This window comes from Pseudochaenichthys georgianus, unplaced genomic scaffold (genome assembly GCF_902827115.2).
Source record: "Pseudochaenichthys georgianus unplaced genomic scaffold, fPseGeo1.2 scaffold_464_arrow_ctg1, whole genome shotgun sequence".
Taxonomy (NCBI): domain Eukaryota; kingdom Metazoa; phylum Chordata; class Actinopteri; order Perciformes; family Channichthyidae; genus Pseudochaenichthys; species Pseudochaenichthys georgianus.
Genome location: NW_027263028.1, coordinates 31979 through 54217, shown reverse-complemented (window position 1 = coordinate 54217; position 22239 = coordinate 31979). Strand labels below are relative to the sequence as shown.

General features: G+C 41.8%; 1 protein-coding gene across 2 annotated transcripts; it reads left to right on the top strand.

Annotated features, from left to right (window-relative positions):
• Window positions 1–1559: 1559 nt before the first annotated feature.
• On the top strand, window positions 1560–12359 carry boka (BCL2 family apoptosis regulator BOK a). 2 transcript variants are annotated; one of them, XM_071202476.1, is made up of 5 exons: window positions 1560–1688; window positions 1869–2168; window positions 3963–4091; window positions 8126–8289; window positions 12001–12359. In XM_071202476.1, the coding sequence occupies exons 2-5, from the start codon at window positions 1955–1957 to the stop codon at window positions 12124–12126; spliced, it is 633 nt and encodes a 210-aa protein (XP_071058577.1). In that variant the 5' UTR covers window positions 1560–1688; window positions 1869–1954; the 3' UTR covers window positions 12127–12359. The 2 variants fall into 2 exon arrangements, with proteins under 2 accessions (XP_071058577.1, XP_033934578.1); XM_034078687.1 differs by having other exon boundaries at window positions 1836–2168.
• Window positions 12360–22239: the final 9880 nt, after the last annotated feature.

The window sequence follows — 22239 nt, the reverse complement described above, 5'->3', positions numbered from 1 at the left end:
GAAGTTCAAACAAATACGTACACCGTGGTACAACATAAGCAGCAGTATTACGATAATTCATTGATTATATAGAAGTATTCAAGCGGGTAACATTAATCAAGTGCATATTGCATAAGTGTATGTTGAACAGTGTAAGTAACCCTTGTTGGTTTTACATTATATCATGTGTACCTGTGGACCCCAGGAAGAGAAGGTGTGTGAGTAATAATGACATCATGGTAATGTGCAGACTGCGTTGAGCGTTCATAAACAAAGCAGGGCATTCTTCAGGCATGTCCGAACAGCGTGACTGGGTGGAGCGGCTTCCCCAGAACCACGAAGTGACTCGTCTTCCAAGGAACTCTTTCTTCTGTTGGGGAGTGGAGAAGGTGTGCAGCTGCTCACCGTCAGTGGTTCAAAGCAACATGGCTCAACAGAAATGGATTTGAACTGGATACATTTAGTCCACTCCCTTTATCTCACAGGTCCAGTTAAAAGACCGTTTGCAGATAACAATTTCATAAACACATCAAATCTGATGAATACTTTGTGACAGAATGCTATGTGTTGGTTTCAAATCCTTATCACAGTGCTGTAATCACTGCACTCTCACGCGTCAGAGGGAACCAATCATATCTGACCTTCCTCTTCTCACAAATATAATGAGTAGGCTGTCGCCATGTGTGTTTTCCCCTTTATATATATTCACCCTATTTCCTCCTTTAAAAAAAACAAACACGCATAGTGCTTTTAATAAATGCTGACTCACCTAAATGTACCACCAGTGTTACAGAATCTGCCACTGATACAAAAGGTACATCTCATGTTGAACCAGGCTAGCTGTTCCCCTTGTCTCCAGTCTTTAGATACGCTAACATCTGCTGGTGTATAGTATACAAGCAGTGGTGGAAGAAGTACTCAATTCCTTTACTTATGTACTAGTGAAAGTAAAAATACTGTTGTCGTAAAATAATCCATTAGAAGTAAAAGTCCTCATTTCAAAATATTACTTAAGTTAAAGTAGAAAAGCATTAGCTTCAAAATGTACTTAAAGTACAAAGAGTAGCCTACTGATATGACCCATTTCAGAATAATATAAAATACAGAAGTATTATCAGCTAAATGTACTTCAAGTATCAAAAGTAAAAGTACTTTTTATGTAAGAGCTTTTTATTACTGTAGTTTGACAATGTGGACCAAATGTAATTCACTAGAAAGACTATAGATTAGTAGTAGCCTACAGTACTAGGCCTACATGATGTTATAGCATGTGCTCCACGAGGACACAGTAGCTAGTAACTAGTGTTAACATAAATTAGTAAAAAGTACAATGTTTGGATTTGCCTCAAATTCAAGAGTTTTGGTGCGTGTGTGTGTGTGTGTGTGTGTGTGTGTGTGTGTGTGTGTGTGTGTGTGTGTGTGTGTGTGTGTGTGTGGTGTGTGTGTGTGTGTGTGTGTGTGTGTGTGTGTGTGTGTGTGTGTGTGTGTGTGTGTGTTGTGTGTATAAACGTGCGTGTGTGTTGGGGGAGGGGCGGGGCTTGTGTTGCTCTGCTTATCTCCGCCTTTGGACTTCACAATAAGTGCCCTTAGAAGGAGAGCCTGTCATACTAAGAGTGGCAGAGCAAATCTCCCCTTCATCAAACCTCCTCTTCATCAGTGACCGTCAGTATGGATATTCTAATAGGGGCGAATTAGCCTGTTCACCCCGGGTAAGTGTGATTTAATGTTCCTTTATGAACTCATACAAAACGTTCCGCTCGCGTCAGACTGTTCCTCGGTGTATTTAACCTGCAGCAGTGCGGCTCTATTCAGATTTAAAACGAGGTCTATAAACTAATCCAGTGTTTGTTATGCAGGAGATAATCTCCATAAATCTTCCCTCGGAATAGACGGGGGCAGAGGTAGGGGGCTGTGCCGGGAAGAAGCGGTGCGGCGGGGAGGAGCGCAGCGCGGTCCCGGTGGATGCGACAGCGGCATGGAGATGTTGTGCCGCTCCTCCGTGTTCGCGGCTGAAGTGTTTGACCGCTCTCCGACCGACAAGGAGCTGGTGTCCCAGGCCAAGGCGCTGTGCAGGGACTACATCCACTCCAGGCTGAACCGAGCCGGGATAGGCTGGTCCAAACCCGAGCACGGCCTGGCTGCCTCGGGGGGGGCTCTGGGGGAGATCTCCTCCGTGATACTGTGGCTGGGTGAGTTGTGAGTAGAGTCAATGTGGAAGAAGTACTTCAATCCTTTACTTAAGTAAAAGTAGAAATACTTTGGTCTGAAAATACTTAATTACAGGTGAAAGTCCCGAATTCAGAATATTAAGTAGAAGTATGCTTAATGTGCATGTAAGGACATTTAAATGTTGTATTTTGTTAATAGTAAGACCATTAACAAATATATATATATTGGTAGTAACGTACTGCAGTATAATGTCATGTGTTTTATATGTAAACAGTATATTTATTAGTGTTAATACATGTAGTGGAGTAAAAAGTAGCCTACAATAAATGTTACGAACTGTTAAGGAGTAGAAGTATAAAGTAGCATGATATGGAAATACTCAAGTAAACTACAAGTATGACAAAAATAGTACTTAGTAGTACGGTACTTGAATAAATGTACTAGTTACTTCCCACCTCTGGTAAGACAATGGTAGACCATACACTGCACTTTATAAGAACGTCATGTATAGAATAGAAGAGAGAGAATGAGTCATGGTTAGTTCAATGGTATTTACACCAAATGCACAGTATTTCCATAGTATTCATTACATAAGTTTACATTTAATATATGGAATACACAGATGTCATGTTGTCGGTATTTTTATAAAGAGATCTGTGGACCTGAACTGCATTGTACATGTGATCAGTGTTTGAACAAATTATTCAGTTTTTTACATTAGTAAAAGTTTTAAAACCATGATTTAAAATGTTCAAGTAAAAGTCCTGTACTCCAAATCACCCCACCTCCCATTTAAATAGTTATGCAATTTACTGGAAACTCAGATGAAACAGACTCTGAGTTTTAGAAACAAACAGGGAGGGTGTTTGGGAACTCTTTCAGGCAGAAAGACTTTATAAACTGCTCAAGACAGAGTTGGTAAACCTATGAGGCATAATCTAAAGATCAGATCCATTGCTTTTGGACTTTGTTTTCTCTCAAGTCTACTAGATATGATGTCATTCTGGGTTAGACTACAACCAATGATCTACTGCTCGTAAACCTGTAAGCATTTATGTTTGAAAAATAAAATGTTCTGCTGAGAAAATGTCGTCCTATGTAGAGTATATTTAGCTGGAGCCAGCTGCCTGTTAGCTTAGCTCAACACAATGATTGGAAACAGGAGAGAACCACTAGCATGGCTCTGCCCCTAATAACACCTAATACACTATCTCCTTTACACTTTATATCTTGTTGGTTGTATTAGTACAACAACTGTGTAATGTAAGAACAGCACTTATTGTTGTCTCGACCAGTTCATGCCTACCTTTAAACAAAGCCACGTTAGCCTCCGAATGAAGCAGCGTGACTGATGAACAGAACAAAATAGGGTTACAATGAATTTAACTTAGGAAGTGAACTAGGGAGACGTAGGCGATATTGACAGCTCCTGCCGCTGCTACAGAATGTATCCTTCAAAGATGGCCGCCCCAGAACACCTTGCGGTTCACTATTCAACTGAAAGACATGAGAGCGGTATCAATATTCATTGTTTTGGTAAGACTCTTTACCAAAACCAACTTTAAATTGAGACATGTAGCGTAATAAGAGTAATTATGTCAGCCAACGGACTTCATTGTGTCTGTTATTGAGCACTATTCAGCTAACGCTAACTTTAGCTACCATAGTATTAGTATACCATACTTAAGAGGCTGAAGCAACCATACCACTAACATCATTAAACCAAACAAGGGTGCCTTACTTCTTCTTCTTCCAAGGTAACCACAAACACACTATTTAGAGTGTAATGAGTGTAGTCTCTTGTGTGTTGCCAGGTGATGAGTTGGAGTACCTTCGACCCAACGTGTACCGCAACGTAGCGCGACAGCTCAACATCACCGTGGCCTCAGAGAACATTGTGTCGGATGCCTTCCTGGCTGTGGCTGCAGATATATTCTCCACAGGTGGGTCCACATCAGAATCAAGCCTCACATGGGAACTAACTTTAGTGCCTATGTGTTTGAACACAAGGTTGAAAACAAAGGAAGAGTATGTGTCCTTTGAGGGAAGTTCTTCATGTTGTTATCGTCAGGGAAGGAGGAACTTCAAAACTGAAGCCAAATACAATAAAGAGATGTAAAAGAGTTTGGAGAACTTGTGTTACTGCTTTTATATTGAACAATTAGAGCAACGTTTCTCTCTAAACCCCAGCCTTTCATGGAAACAGCTCTTTGCAGACTGCAGGATTCTGTAGGCAGAGACATTGTATTGCAGTCATTACCCCCTCAAAGAACAAGAGAGAACATTCAGTCCATATTAGGCTAACAAGTTGCTGGAGCCACTGATTGCTACAGACAGTTTGGACCCCACCCAGGGAGTTCAGACATGAGCCTCAGCGGCTCTATACCTTCGGGACTGGAACGAAGCAAACAAGCTGTGCTCCTTAAAACGTGTGGAGCCACTTTGAAATATCACTTCAAACACATTACAATGACAGAATTATACTTTAATCCAAACACGCTCTAGGATTTGGAGAAATACATTGAAGTATAGGCTTACATTTCAGGTTGAAAATATAGTGAGTGAATGTGGACAAACAGTCATTCTGACTGTAGTGTAGACATGTCAGTGAGGAGGAAGTCCTGGCAGCAGCAGATTGCGTCCTCACTGTTCCTCAGGGCACAGAGAAACGCCCGACATCATACATTACACCAGAGCCGGGTTTTTAATTGAAAGTGGTTTGAAGCCCCGTCTAGTGTGGAAGCAAAGTTTGAGAGCAACCCATGTGCCTCAGGAGCTGGGGGGTTTGGAGGTAGAGGAGACTGCATGAATGCTGATGCTGCGCTGCCTGCTGGATCTGTTCACCGAAACACTGGGGGAACCTTTGTGAATATTAAACACAGGGGTGCTGTAGTGCTGCAAGACCCTCGCTATATCCATCTGAAGGGGGGGTCCGGAAAGTGTGTGTGTGTGTGTGTGTGTGTGTGTGTGTGTGTGTGTGTGTGTGTGTGTGTGTGTGTGTGTGTGTGTGTGTGTGTGTGTGTGTGTGTGTGTGTGTGTGTGTGTGTGTGTGTGTGTGTGTGTGTGTGTGTGTGTGTGTGTGTGTGTGTGTGTGTGTGTGTGTGTGTGTGTGTGTGTGTGGAGTTTGAAGATGGGCATGGTGTGAACAAAAGGGGGCAAAGATAAACTTCTAGACATGTGATCAACATATTGGTAGAGACAATAATTGTAAATATAAAAATATACTTTTATAATATGAAGAAATAAGAACATGAACTTGAGTGTATTCATGTGAAATTGACCACACTTTATCAATATGTTTATAGTGATTTCAATGTAATAATCTATATGTTGAAACATTCTATGTTTGATCTATTTGAACATATAGATTAGTTGTATGTCCAAACAGTAACTCAATGCATGTGCAGTGGTAAGATAAGTGTGTTAAAGATTCCAGGTCATAATTCCTAAAAAACATTTTACATTTCTTAGACTTTGGAGGAGTATAGATACGTTGGATATCTATTCTGTTTTATGAATGAGCAAGTACACCCAATAATATTATGTATATCTCCACTTACTCTTAGGTACATCTATTATCTTAAAGGAAAATGGTGACGTTTAAAAACGCGGTGTGAAGATTGAAAGAGCAAGTTGTTATCATCCTGGAAGGCTGCTCCAAAAGACACTGAGTTGCATTCTGGGTAACGTGTAGGATCTGATAGTGTTAGCTCTTGCTCTAAGTTGAATGCGTTTATCTTCTGGAGCAAAAGGTTTCACACCATGTAGAGTATCATTCTGCACATTCCAGATCTCAGAGTTAAAGAGAAACATGACCTCCGTTTATAAGATCCAAGGAATGGATGGTCTGACAGTAACAGAAGAAGATGGATGAGTCTGCGGGACGTGTAAACACGGCAGGAACAGTCTGAAGCTCTAACTGTAAACGGTGCGGCAGCAGAACGCTTTTCTCAACATGGGAACTAAGTTGGAAAAATGATCTGCTCACTAATCTAGCGAGGCAGACTGCCCGCCCGCTGGCCTGTGTTTGGGTTTCCTTCTCCGCGGGACAGACTAATGCCTGGCTGCTGTTGAGGTTTCACAGTGTGTTCATCCCTCTCTGAAGACAGCTGCTGACAGATGTTTGCTGCACTGAAAACTAGTCCGACTCCTCCAAGAGGCCAGCGTCACTACACTTACATTTACCATTTCCCAAGAACACTCAAATCTTCAACAAAAAAAAATGATTGGTGAAAATGTTGCAATGTGAACCCTTTGGAGTTTCCTGGTTGTATGCATGAATGGGTCGTTGAATGTGATCTGATCTTCATCTAATCGCTGTTATAGACTAACAATAGCAAAACTCAAGTTTTGAGTTTATTGTTCTTGTCCATTTTGAATAAATCATTCAATCATTCACTGTGTAGGTGAGACAAAGTGAACCTCTAGACTTTAACAAAAGCTAATTGAGTTAGGAGTAGGGATGCTCCGATCGCCAATTTTGGGGCCGATCGCCGGAATCAGTATCGGCCGATACCGATCGCTGATCCGATCGAGTGGGCGGGGCCTAAATGGAAGATTTAAACATCACTTTAAATCTTCCATTTAAAGTGATGTTTAAAACTCAGTTAATGCGGCTCATTCACTGGAGCTTCCACAAACAACAATCAACTTAATTATTACATTCAAATGAAGTACATTATTCAAGTTTACATTCACTTTGGAGAATAACCCGAGCGGAAGCTCTCTCTCTCTCTCTCTCTCTCTCTCTCTCTCTCTCTCTCTCTCTCTCCTCTCTCTCTCTCTCTCTCTCTCTCTCTCTCTCTCTCTCTCTCTCTCTCTCTCTCTCTCTCTCTCTCTCTCTCTCTCTCTCTCTCTCTCTCTCTCTCTCTCTCTCTCTCCTGACAGCCTGTCAGTATCTCATGCAGCTCACTGATCCAGTAATGAGTGACCCGACAGTGAAGAATAAATATATTTATAACTAGTTTAGATTGTTCCAGAGGTAGATACAATAGCTAAGCGTGTTAGGTCTCAGCGGGCGGAGCTGCAGGATTTCTGCTTCACGTTGCATTCCGCTATTTTACTGTCTTTTTCGGACACCTGAAAATAATGCCAGACCGGTGAAGCCATTTTGGCGAGCTTGTTTTGCCGCACACAGAGAAAAGTGTCATGTATTTTACGTCATGCGATCGGCTCTCGCGATCAGCATGTTTAGAGAGCACCGATCGACCGGTAGAGAGTGAGTATCGGCCGATCTCGATCGGTGACCGGTCGATCGGAGCGTCCCTAGTTAGGAGTGATCAAACCTCATTGTAATCACTGAGACACGGTTAGAAGTGTTGTTCGAGCTACTTTGACTCATTGAAATTACTCTTACAATTTAATTAGCTATTCACAAGATGCATTTTCTGATGTGAACCGTGCCTTGCAAAAAGAAATCGAAGAAGACCTACGATCAAGAAATATTGATTTGCACAAAGCTGGAGAGAGTTACAAAGTTAACTTCAAGAGTTTAGATATTCATCAGTCCACATGTTCTATACATGAAGACTATTTAGTACTGTGGCTACTCTCCCTATAAACAGGCATCCCGCAAAGATGACTCCAAAGGCACAACGCAACATATCCAATGAGGTGAAAAGTACTTGGAGTAACAGCTGAAGGCTTGTTGTTAGAGGTTATTACTGCCAAAGGACGTTCAACAAGTTAATACATCCAAGGGTTCACTTCCACCAGCACTGTTAATGTTGAACCCTAACCCTTAAAGACATGACACAAGTATTTATAAAAGTGTATGTGTTATTAGCTTAAGCACATTGTGTTTGTATATTGTGACTCACATGAATATGAGATCACATGTAATGACCAATTCATGCATAAAACCAGGAAACTCCCAAGGGTTAACGTTTGTCTGACTGACTGTATATCAGAGAGCAGTAAAGGATGTCTGTACAGTATGTGGTTCTGACTGAGGCACATGTTGTGTGTCTCCTGCCAGGTGTGACCTGGGGGAAGGTGGTTTCTCTGTACGCTGTGGCCGGAGCCTTGGCAGTGGACTGTGTTCGCCACGGACACCCAGCCATGGTTCATACCATCGTGGACTGCATGGGGGAGTTTGTGCGCAAGAGCCTGAGCTTGTGGTTAAAAAGGAAAGGGGGCTGGGTAAGGGGATCGTCTTCTTTCAACTTTACGTGTCTGAGTGTCGATGTAAAATCAATATATTTGACCATATTGCTTGAATATTAATTATTTTTGATTATTTATCATTACAATGTTTAATAATATGGAAGCCCAGGGCGGACTTTAGTCAAATGATAATGGACAATTACAAACGAGAATGTAATTTGACAACACTATAGTGCTTGTGAAAATCTTATTTTTCAATGCATTATAAGATTATATACAATTTGCATTTCCACATACTGTCCCAATAAAAATGATCTAGCAATTTCACATTACATTTCCAACGTTCAAATATTATTTCAAATTTGAAGATTTAAATGCAATGTAAGTAATATCAAATCAAATCAAATCAAGTTTTATTTATATAGCACATTTAGGGTGTGTTCACACCTAATAGTCCGCTCTCTGGTGCGCACCAGACCACAGTGTGTTACATTGTTTCATTTTTCAGAAGGTTCGGTTTGCGTTCACACTGGCAAAAACTCAAAGGGACTATAAACTTTAAACACAAGTCATGTGCACGGAAATGCTGTTCAACCATTGGTCAGACATTAAGGGGCTACAAACGCAAATCCCGGGCATTTTCTAGCGGAGCCTCCGCCATGGAGCATCGGTCCGTTCGATTTAACTGTATACAGTTTGGCTGAAACTAACTGACAAGACAAGAGCGACAAGAAAACAGCGGAGAAGTAACGGGCAGAAACCCTCCTTTTTACGCAGCGGTCCAGACATAGGTCAGACGGCGACACATATTCAGTTGCCAGTTACTTTGGCATTAGGGCAGGGATATCTAGATACTTCCCAAGGTTTGACATAATGAATTGTGCTACTTTTAAAGCAAGCAACGATTTTCAAATCTGTAATCAAAAAGCTCCTCAAAAACGCTATCGAAGCAGTTCCTGCCGTTGCTACGTTAGTTCAAACAGTAACAACGGACTATTTTTCTTAGCGGATGCATGTACATTTAAATACATACAACTATTTTTTAAATCAATAAAATAATTTTCTAAATCCACAAAAGCATTTCAATTAGCCTAATATTGGGAGTCATGTCGTTACTTTGTTGAGAATGTGGCCATGTAATAAGCGGCATAATGTGCAGCAGCGCGGTCATTATGGGGAAAAGAACACCTTCATGCCGATCTAGATCCCTCCGCTTCACGTCGGGCTCCTGATCAGCCTGTCGGTGTTCTTTTCCTGCTTATCCATGAGAGACGTTCTGCAGAGGAGGGGCGTTTCACCGGCGACAGGTGTTCTTACTTTTATGTAGCTGACGGAGAATGTTTACTTTACACGACACTGTTCAACACTTAATTCTGCTTTACTCTTTAACTAAACAACCGCGGATGTCTTGAAAGACTCTTTCGCTAAAGATTTTTGAAGATATCCGCGTTCTTGTGACACGTACATACTGCGCTTCCTATGTTTTGGTGCGGACTGCGTTCACACCAGCAATAAACCGCTCCAGAGTTCGCAAGCAAGCGCTCCGAGACCACCTATTTTAGCGGACCAGAGTCCGGTTGTTTAGTTCACTTAAGAGGTCTCGGACTGCGTTCACACCGACCCAAATGAACCGCACCAAGCGGCTAAACGCACCAGGGTTCGATTCAACCGGACTATACAAGGCAGGTGTGAACGCACCCTTATAAACGATTTTTGGTCGAGCCAAAGTGCTGTACATAAAATGAAAATAACCTACAGTAGAGACACTTTACAGCAAATACTACAGCACAGATTGTTCAGAATATCAGTATGAGAAAAACGACACCCTCTGTCCTTAGACCCTCTGTCCTTAGACCCTCACATCGTACAAGGAAACACTTCCAGAGAAACCCCACAGTTTAAGGGGAACATGGGAGAAACCTCAGGGAGAGCAGCAGAGGAGGGATCCCTCTCCCAGGACAGACAGACTGCAATAGATGCCGTGTGTAAATCGAAGAGATAATACATTTGACAGCATATAGACCGAATGTTAGGAAATGCACGTGTCTGTAATAAGAAGATGAATCTACGAAGATGTCAGCTACAATCCTGTGGAAGCCATCAGGGAAGCAGCATGACGAGACCCAAGGCAGGACCGCAGAGACAGGTTCAGCCACGACCCGAAGTCCACGACTTAATCCCGAACTCAGGATAGAGGATCCAAGACACAGGACTACAGCAAGAGGATCAGCCTCGACTCCGGTTCCCGGCGTAGATATAGATGCAAAACAAGAAAAAATATTTGGCTGGGTTAATCGGAACAAGAGAATACACAGACAGAGAGGGAGAAGGTCATTGGATAAAAGTTATTCTTGATAACCCTCTAGAAAGATCTCATGAACTTCCCCACTCAATCTATCAAGACCCGAGCAGTTCTATTAGATATAGGATAAGAAACAGAGATAGGGAGCACAACAACCTATCTCTTCGTCAGATGCACTCCCCCGCTTATCTAAGCGACTCTGTACCCCGTTACCCTCTACAAGGCCATAGACCAGCAGAGGGGAAATGGGGGGTGGGTAAGGGTAAGGATTTTTAAGAATAAACCGCAAGGGTCTAAAGGGAAAAAAGATGAAATATAAGGTACTATATTTTAAGTAATCCTATCTACTATTCCTATATTCGAATAATGTATAAACTATTTAAAAAATACTTTATGAAATCCTATGTTATGTTATAAATATTAAAATAAAGAACTAAATGAATAAATAAATAAATAAATAATTAAACAAAAGCCAGAGAGAAAAAGTGAGTTTTAAGGGTTGATTTAAAAAATCAATTTAATTTAATATACTTTCTTATAATATAAAATTAAACAGCAATTGACATTTATTTTTTCAAAGTCATATCTTACTGTAGAATGGACAATATTCAAATGTTAGGTCAAATGTTTTAATTAAAATGCAGTAAAAACACTGTTTGTACATTTTCGTTTAAATGTGCATGTATTTAATCAAATAACATCTACACGTGTGGAAATGATAAATGACCTAATCGCTATAATAAGGTCCGCTGCCATACAATTTACTCTCAACCAACTACAGTAGTAATTAATTGATTACTGCAGTAGCTCGTATGAGGATGAAACCACTCGCACAGCTTCAGAACAGAACTCGTCTGTATAGTACTGTTAATGGGAGAAGCCTGTCCAATAAAATCCTGCAGAAACAAAAAGAAGGAACCAGAACAGAACAAGGCCTGGCAGTGTTCCTCTGTGTTCTGCTCCGATACGGAAACAGCACAACAAGGGAACAAATGTGCCCTCACTCAGACTCATGGCACCGAGTCGGTCATGTTTGCAAGAGAAGTGGAGGGGGACAAAATGAATAGCAGCGCATTGTATAACTGGCTCAAATAAGGAACTCTAACTGTAATATTTCTACACTGGGAGATAATGTCAGCATGCAAAGCTAAATAAGATTCTGTGATATGAAGGATCTTAAGAGGGAGACATGTTTAGTGTCAGAGCTGACACTAAACTCTGCTCTCTGTGGAATCTCACTGTCTATGGAAGACTTTTTGAGTAGATCAGTATCAGTAGATTTTTAGAAGTAAAACTTGCTGAGATTACAGAGAGGGCTTTGGCTTTGAAATAACATATTTGTGGGCACATCTCCACACATGTGGGATTTATAAGGGCTCTCTGTTGAGTGTATGCTCCAAATTCCACAGTCTGTATTCAGTTCTGTGTCCTCTCTGCTCTTCCAGGTGGATGTTACAAAGTGCGTGGTGAACACTGATCCCAGCTTCCACTCCCACTGGCTGGTGTCTGCCGCCTGTGCCTTTGGACACTATGTGAAGGCCACCGTGCTGTACCTCCTGAGGGAGAAGTGAGAGACAAGGTCCCACACTGGATGAAGCACTCTGAGCAGCACTCTGAGCAGCACTGTACACCAGCAGCACTGCTTTGGATTATGTTTACACTCATCTGCACCTTCATGGATGAACACCCAGGCCTTCATGAGGACTCTGTTGTTCTTTCTACATTGTATATTTATTGTTAACGGTTATGTTATGGCACACGTTTGATTTGAATGTATAAATGACACAATGTTTTTAGCTTTGAATTTTCCCTGCACTTTTTATGCTGTGGTTTGAATCCCCCTAGTGGTTGAAACGGTTACTACTGTAAATAGATGACATCTTGTTTTTTCACTTCTCACCTAGATGGCCTTTATTGACCAACAGGTTAGTGTATGCTGGGTAAATGTAAAATACAACATGATTTCCTCTTACTAAGGGACAGTAACAAATATATTATTTTCAATAGTGAAACACGCAGCGCTCACTCAGACAGTACTTCACAATCAACACAACTTTCTCTATTGGTGGCGAAGTCCCTCCACTTCCGGTGGACCTCCATGGGACCTTATATCGGAAAAAATATGTATTGAAGTCAATGGAGAGAGAAAGATTATCTTTCGATCCCGTTTGAATTGTGCCACGAATTACACATATGATGTTTGTCAATTTAAAAGATAATTTTGCAAGTCAAAAAAAAATGTGTCGTAAAACTGTGAAGTAACACATTTGTTTGTGTGAAACGCTCAATGAACTACATCTCTGGTCTCGCAGAACAACACACGTCACCAAGATGGCCGTTGTCGGTACACGATAGAGGCTTCTCAATACTCAAATTTCCCCTCCTCGACTCCCCTCCTCGAGACTTAGACCCGCCCACAGGAGATGCGAGCGGAGGACCGAGGAGGGGAACCGAGGAGAGAGGAGGGGAAGCAGCAGACGTTTAAAGAAATGAGAACTCCTCTCCTCTGAGCGGTCATATTAAAGCGACGTCCGTTCATTATGACGTGGCAACAGCTGCATCAGCTGTCGAGTGTTTTGTCATATTTTATAATCTCTGTTAGATCAGCTGAACATTGTTCCCCCACATATTTACTTTGAATTCATTGAGAGTGCGGTATAATGAGACAATAACAGGCTACAGATGCGGACACACACACACAAATATATTTATATAAATATATACAATTTAAAGTATGAGAGCACTCTCATAATAACGTAACACAGTCAGAGACTGGATATACCCCCCCCCCCCCCCCCCCTCTCTCTCTGGTCGCTGAAATGGGGAATTGAAATTACGGGCCAAAAGTTGTATTTGCAAGTATTAAAAGTAAGGACATCAAACCAACTGAGACCCGTCTGTCCGCGGCATCTGCGCACTGTACAACACACACCTACACACTGTACAACACACACACCTACACACTGTACAACACACGCACCTACACACTGTACAACACACGCACCTACACACTGTACAACACACGCACCTACACACTGTACAACACACGCACCTACACACTGTACAACACACGCACCTACACACTGTACAACACACACCTACATACTGTACCACACACACCTACAGCTGCTAAAGCATAATCAGGCTACAGCCGTTGTGTATTTTATTATGTGAAGCACTAAATGGTTTTAGAAAAATATGGACTCTTTGTAGATATCTACTAAACTAAAGCAAATAAAGAGAGTAGGCCTGTTGTACTGAGTGATATATATTTTACACACTGCTCTGCTTTCTGCAGGACCTCACAGCTGTTCTCACTGTAAACATCGCGTTGCGATGAGAGCAGGTTCTCAAATAATATCCAGGGGATGCATGCAGAGCTGTCATTGGCTGAGATAAGTCCGGCCGTGCGTCACGCCTCCACCGTTCCCGGAAATGCATCCGCGGAGGAGCCGTGGAGGAACCATCAGTGTATCCTCGGTTATAGCTCCTCCAGAGAGCCTCCTCGATGCTCGATCCTCGGTCCTCGGTGTGCATTTAGAGAAATGAGACGTCCTTCAAAATGGCGCGCTGAAATTCATTTCCGGGTCACTACCGGAGGACCGAGGAGTCGAGGAGTCGAGGAGGGGAAATTTGAGTATTGAGAAGCCTCTGATGTGTTCGGGTGTCACCACCCGATCCGTCCCCCTGCCCGATCGGTACTGCGCATGTGCGAGATGGTCCGCCATATTGGACAACTCCGGACGGCAACCCAAGTAGGACAACATTGACACAGTGGCTTTTGGCAAAGCTCAAAAGGACAACTCGAGAGGGATGAGTTATTGTTATTACAACGTGACTTCACTATTATTTTACAACTCTTTTTATTGGGTTCTTTTATTTGGGGTTAATAACATTTGACAGCTTGTTATGTGTGGGGTCCTATGGTGGGGTCCCAAAACTGACACGGGAAATAGATTTAAAAGAAAGAAATAATAATAATAATATTAATAATAGGAACAGTGGAATACAATAGAAATGAATACTAAGTATGACACATTTATATACTAATTTTTATTTCTTGATCTGTACTGTAGCTATTTGTCAGTATATCTCATTTACTTTCCCTATTCATTTATTTTTTCATATTTGTGCATGTATTTATTTACACATTCACTGTTTATACTTATTCCCGCATTTGGACCTTTTTTATATTTATGTACTTGTGCACATAAATAATGTTTCTAATTATTTACAATTAAAATATATAAATATTCTGCTGTACTTTAGCCAACACTTTTATAATGCCACTAGATTAGATAATTACGGGGAAAAAAAATAAACTAGGGCTGTCAAACGATTACATTTTTTTATCAGATTAATCACAGCTTAAAAATTAATTAATCATGATTAATCACCATTCGAACTATGTCCAAAATATGCAATTTCTTTATGTAGGCTATATTGTTGTGGGAATGGAAAGATAAATGAAAGAAGGCGAATATATCCATTTAACATACAGTATGTATGTTTATAAAAAAATTCTGTGTGTCAAAATGAAAGACAGCCCACACACCTATCAATCATCAAACCGTGGGGTCTTAATTCATTACGTGTTGATTTCTATCAACGTGGGAGTAGGCTATACTTCAGGGAAGTCGACGGGGGGGTATGGGCATAGATATTTCTCATAATTATTTGTGTGAACATAAAAATAATTTGTGTGTAAATATGTGATATGTAAATGTAAAACACCATCCACAAATGCATTTAAAAGATTTGCAAACTCACAAATAATTGTGCAAGTGTAAAACGGATCTGCAAATAGGCTAAATATTTTCACAAATAAAAAAAAGATCTGTGAATATCTCTTTAACATTTACAACTTTCGATCAGGCATTTGTGAATCTATTTTGTATTTGTCGACCAAAAATGCACTTGCGGATCTCAAATCTCTGCTCGTGGATCTCACATTTCTGCTTGTGGATCGTCTTTTACACACACGGAATTTTGAGACATATTTTCCACGGTCTCCACTAAAATCTACGTGATGGCCTGCTGATGACGACATTTCCGCATGATTTCAAAGTAAGAGCATGATGGTTTGTTTAATGCTCTGTTTTTTTATTATAATGAACAGCGGAACGTTAGATGCATTCATCATCATCATCATCATCATCATCATCATCATCATCATCATCATCATCATCATCATCATCATCATCATCATCATCATGATGATGATGTTATAGTGATACAGTTAGTTTGTGTTAGTTTGGTTCAATACAGCCAGGCCCGGTTCCAGAACAAAATGACTAAGGGTGCATCTGAGATTAGAGAGGGTGCAGTGGTAAAGTGCTATTTTTATAAGTGGGGAGTGTACCTAACACCCTCTATGGGGGTCCTCACCTCCTCTGGGGGGGTCCGTGGGCATGCTCCCCCGGGAAGATTTTTTTTTAAATATTGAAGTTGAAACCATCAATCTGGTGCACTTTGAGAGCAACATTAAGAGATCTGTGGATCTATGTGCTCTTTGCTTGATTATGGCTTCCCAGTCCCTTATCACGTAGCCTATAAGAGCATGGCGCCAGTTGTTGTAGCCAGTTGTGGTGAAGGCATCTGACTTACTTGAACCGAAATGTCTACATGCATAGCAGAAGATCACATCTTTTTTACATGAATATTCCAGCCAATCTCTGTTTTGAAACCATGAGCTGCAAAATGAGCGCCTTACCCCGCTGTACAGGCGAGTTGGGTACTTTTTTAAATATACCTGGGCAGGCTCTGTTTTGCAGAGGTCCTCTGGCACTTGCGGGCCGCCGAGGGGTGGCGGTGTTTGGGGTAACGAAGACGGCTGCGGCTGCTCCGCCTCTGTGGGGGAGGCGGGCAAAGCCGGCGAGTCGGGCAGGAGGACGTTAGTGTCCACGACAGTAACGTAATGTCCCCATGATCTGAACAGTTATTACCTGCAGTAGATGCAGTGTATGCTGGCGATAAGGGCTGGTTGTTTTACCAATTTTCTGATCCATCACTGACTGCTGTGTAAGCACCTTGCAGATGATGAATGTGCAGCGGCACAGGTCACGCGCACCTGACATAATAACGTTACTTACCGTTTAAATTGATCAAATAAATGCAGCAGACAATGCTATTCAACCACAATTACAATTTATTTTATTTCAACTTCTTCTTCTTCTTCTTCTTCTTCTTCCTACTACTACTACTACTACTACTACTATTAGTAATAGTAGGCAAAATGTAATATTTTTTACTTTTATTTTTTCAAATGAGAGTGCAATGCACCCTTATGCACCCCCGTAGAACCGGGCCTGGATACAGCATATATCGAGCACCTTCGTTGATGTTGAAGTACAGGCTATAGCCTAAGCCACTTTCGGGTCCCGGGGGAGCAGCTGGCAGCGAAGCAGCCCAGATAAAACTCTTCCTTCATTGTTTGTTGTGCATTCAGTCAAGCGGGTCGAAGTTACAAAGCACTTCACATCTTATTAATCGGCCTAATTTGACTTTACCAGTGCAGTAATAAAGTAATCTGTAGAAAAGCACCATATTTAGGTTAGCCTTCATAGTAAGGCTACATTAAATGTTATCATATTCATTGTGTCCTTTCTACTGTATATGCATATATTCCTGTCTATTGCTTTCATTTGTATTTAATGTTATTGTGTTTATACTTGTTTCCACACATTTCACAATTTGGGATGAATGAAGTATCTATCTATATATGATATCCATCTATATATGATATCCATCTATATATGTGATATCCATCTATATATGATATCCATATATCTATCTTCCTGCCTGCCTGTCGAACCTACCTACTAGTTGTTTTGTTTGGAAAGGTTTTGTCATTGTATTGCTCTTTACCGGCACCTGCAGAGTACAGGACTTTACATTGTACTTACAATTTTACATTGTAACTTTGACCCGCTTGACTGAATACACAACAAACAATGAAGAAAGAGTTTTATCTGGGCTGCTTCGCTGCCAGCTGCTCCCCCGGGATCCGAAAGTGGCGTATCGCCTGTACTTCAACATCAACGAAAGTGCTCGATATATGCTATATTGAACCAAAAAACTAACACAAACTAACTGTATCACTATAACATGAAGATGATGATGGTGGTGGTGGTGATGATGATGATGATGATGATGATGATGATGATGATGATGATGATGATGATGATGATGATGATGATGATTGTTACGTCCCCACTAAGGTCTAGGGGACCTGGAGACAATAACGTACAACCAATAATTATGAGAGAGTCAGAGTAAAGGTTGACAAAAGGTTTATTCCTTGTAACCTATCATATAATACAATTAAACAGAAACACTCTGTTTGTGAGGAGGAGGAGGAGGAGGAGGAGGAGGAGGAGGAGGAGTCAAAGGATTGTGCCAAACAAAAGAAACAAGCATAACAAAACCAGGCCTATCTCTACAACTATCCTTTGAAACCAAACTCAAACAAAAACCCTCACTAACTAACTACAAAGAATTTGACAAAACAATATACAGGGGTGGCAACAATCCGCTTACCTAGTGTGTCTAAACAATAGTTAGCTGGGTGGTGAGAAATGTACAGGGTACCCCAGACTTACCTAACTCCTCCACCTCTCAACACACACACATTAACAAAGGTCAGAGTATTCAAATAGCTTTAGTTGCTAAACACAGCCGTGTTCCTTCCTCTGCAACAGGCCCAGAGTGAGAGAGAGAAGACTTCCTGGGTGCCTCCTTCATGGTCGGCCCTGGTTGCTGATAGGCCAGCTGAGGGTGAGAGGATCCAATCAGCCATCAGACTCAGGTGCACAGGCAGATACCGATCAGCTGCTGATTAGCTGTGCAGAAGACAGGGAGAAGAGAGAAACACAGGAGGGAAGGAAAACCACACATGTACAGCCTGCCTGGCACGTAACACCCCCACACATATAAATCCAAACAGTATGTTTGGCCCTTACAATGAACATTCTATTTACATAGCACGAGATTAGCAAGAACATTATCGGACCCCTTTTTATGGCTTATGTCAAGGTTGTAGTTCTGGACAATCAACGACCAACGCATAAGGCGTTGATTGTGGTTGTACATCCTTGAAAGAAAAACCAGCGGATTGTGATCAGTGTATACCTTAATAGGTTTTACACTGGAGCCAAGATACACCTCAAAGTGCTGCAAGGCAAACAATAGAGCTAAAGCTTCTTTCTCAATAGTAGAGTACTTCAACTGATGTTTGTTGAACTTTCGGGAGAAGTAGCTCACGGGGTGATCGATAGCCTGTGCATCTTCTTGTAGAAGAACAGCCCCTGTCCCAACTCCACTGGCATCGACCTCGAGCTTGAATGGCTTCGAAAAGTCTGGTGCAGAAAGAACAGGAGTACAACACAGAATACCTTTTAGGCTCTCAAATGACTGCTGACACTCACCGGACCAAACGAAAGACTTTGAGGGACTGGTCAACGTAGTGAGTGGGGCCGCCACCGATGAGAAGTTTCTGCAGAAACGGCGATAGTACCCTGCCATTCCTAGGAAGCGGCGAAGTTCCCTCCTGGTGGATGGCACTGGGAGGGAGGCAATTGCCCTGATCTTTGCATCAGCAGGGCACACCTTCCCCCGACCAACCTGCTGACCAAGGTAGAGAACGGTACCTTTTCCAATCTCACATTTGGCAAGGTTTAGCGTTAGGGATGCGGCCGACAAGCACTTAAAAACTTCTCTTAAGGTAGACATGTGGCTAGACCAGTCCTTAGAATAGACAACAATGTCGTCCAGATATGCCTTACAGTCTGGAACATGTCCTAATACAAGATTTACAAGCCTCTGAAAGGTGGCAGGTGCGTTACACATACCGAAAGGCATCACAGTATACTGAAGGAAACTGTCAGGTGTCACAAAGGCCGAGATGTCAGAAGCACGCTGTGTTAAAGGAACTTGCCAGTATCCCTTTAACATGTCCAGTTTACTGACAAATTGTGCAGGACCAATTTCATCGATGCAGTCATCAATGAGCGGTAATGGGTGTGCATCGGGGACAGTGACAGCATTAACCTTGCGAAAGTCAGTGCAGAATCTGGGACTGCCATCTGACTTTGTGTCTAGCACACAAGGGGAACTCCAGGGACTGGAACTAGGCCTTGCAAATCCGTTTTTAAGTAGATATTCAACTTCCCTTTTCATAACCTCTCTCTTAACTGGGTTAACTCTGTACGCCAGCTGTTTGATGGACGAGGGGTTGGTCAAACCACATCATGAGCTAGGACAGAAGTTTGTGATGGAGTGTCATTAAAAAGACATGCAAAGTCAAATATCAGTTTCTGTATATCACTTCCTTGGATATCAGGAAGATGAGACAAGTAATTGGGCAAATCAGCAAATACCTCAGTATTGCTTAGTCTTGCCCCCTGTGGTGTTGCACTGCGCATCACCAACTCATCCTCATCCTCATTTGAGCTCACCTTTGAAACTGAAGCCATAGGAGAGACGGTTGTCTCCACCTGGTGAGCTTTAGAAGACTCACTTTGGTCTTCCCTGGTGCAGTACTTCTTTAGCATGTTGATATGACACACTCTGGTAGGACGTCTGCGGTCAGGTGTTTGAATGACGTAGTTTGTTTCACCGAGCTTCTTATCTACAACATAAGGACCAGCAAATTTAGTAGACAGAGCAGAACCAGGTACAGGCAATAGAACCAACACCTTGTCACCTGGCTGAAACAAGCGTGCTACCGCCTTCTGGTCGTAGCGTTTCTTCATGTTCCCCTGGGTAGAGGTCAAAGCTTCGCTAGCCAAGGAGCAAGCACGATTTAGACGATCCTTAAGTTTGGCGACATACTCCGGGATACTGCAAACTGTTTTCGTGGGCATGATCAAATGCTCTTTAAGAACCCTTAAAGGACCTCTGACCTCATGTCCAAACACTAGCTCAGCAGGACTAAAACCTAGAGACTCCTGAACAGCTTCACGGGCAGCAAATAACACTAAAGGATGATAAAGAATGCATCTAACGTTCCGCTTAAACAAACCATCATGCTCTTACTTTGAAGTAACACGAGTGACACGAGTAGATTTTAGCCGAGCCCGGCGGAAAATATGTCTCAAAATTCCGTGTGTGTAAAAAGACGATCCACAAGCAGAAATGTGAGATCCACGAGCAGAGATTTGAGATCTGCAAGCGCATATTTGGTCGACAAATACTAAATGGATTCACAAATGCCTGATCGAAAGTTGTAAATGTTAAAGAGATATTCACAGATCTTTTTTTTTATTTGTGAAAATATTTAGCGTATTTGCAGATCCGCTTTACATTTGCAAATTTATTTGTGAGTTTGCAAATCTTTTCATGCATTTGTGGATGGTGTTTTACATTTACATATCACATATTTACACACAAATTATTTTTATGTTCACACAAATAATTATGAGACATATCTATGCCCATAGGGGGGCTAGTGGAGTACTTCGTGACCACAGAGTGTGAACGTTGTGATCAGCTGTTTTAGCGCAGTTCTCCAGTGAAGGGGGGGAGTCTCCCTCCGCAGCCGGTTGGCGTAGTTTTGGCACAGTTCCGTTGTACAGACCGACGTTAACAGCAGCCCTGTCTGTGCACACGGAGACCGAGTCTGTCGTCCGGTGATCTAACCGCCTTCTGGAAAAGCTTCACAAGTACGTCGGTACGCAAATGCGCTTTGTGACACAAGTGACGGTACGCATTTCAGATTACGCACATACCCTGCGTACCAGTGTGCACCATGGATGTATATAATAAGAACTGGATACAGCGTGGGAGGCGGGGCCTCATTCATTCCTATGAGAGTTGCTCAATGGCGCATGATGACAAAATGGCCCAACTTTTGAGAGAGCGAAACGTCACAGATTACCCGGCATGCCTGAGAAGTACCCGTATGTGCGCTCATAGAGCATGCGCAACTTTAACCACGCCGCCCAAAAGGCTCGTTCACATTAAGCACGTGAATTTGCGTACACGTAACAGCACCGCGCGTTCATGACAGCATGGTACTGGATTTATATTAACGAGGCGGCAGTTAGCAGCTAGCGGCTAGCTAGTAAATTATGCTAAATTAGACATCAATCGTTATGTACTTTTATATTATGCTGACATCAGGATCTCGTGATATCCAAGCAACAGAGCTTCATTTAGCGTGATACTTGTGTGGGTTGTACATGAAACCACTTGGTAATATATACAAATGTATATGTTGAAGCCTGTTATGATCAATTGTGAGTTAAAACTGTATCTAAAAAGTAAAGCTGATGATGGTGTGATCTGTGGTGGAGTTAAAATAACAATAGCCTATTTCTTTTTTAAATGTGATGAGTGAAAGGATAGTAACTGTGATTATTCATGTTAAGTAGCCCACAAGTAACTAAAACAATTGCAAGTGCAATAAGAAGCTACAGGAACGTCAATCTACGTCGGTAATATTAACTTTATTGAATACAAGATTTACGATACAAGATTTACATCATACAGCCCATGTAGTATAATATTTTACAAATGATGAATTACAGCAAACATGTGCAATATATCCATTATTACAGCTCCGTGGGCTGGCAGTAAGGCGATATGGTCCGTTGTTATTATGCATCCATGGGTAAAGATCAGGTAAAGAGAAACTATAGGTTACTTACGTAACCCCAGTAGTCAGAGTAACATGAAGTGAGATG

Excerpts from the sequence above, each read along its gene's own strand:
- boka (XM_071202476.1), top strand. The coding sequence starts at position 1,955 with ATGGAGATGTTGTGCCGCTCCTCCGTGTTCGCGGCTGAAGTGTTTGAC. Across the intron at positions 2,169-3,962 it reads CTCCGTGATACTGTGGCTGG|GTGATGAGTTGGAGTACCTT; the intron begins GTGAGTTGTGAG and ends GTGTGTTGCCAG. Across the intron at positions 8,290-12,000 it reads TAAAAAGGAAAGGGGGCTGG|GTGGATGTTACAAAGTGCGT; the intron begins GTAAGGGGATCG and ends CTGCTCTTCCAG.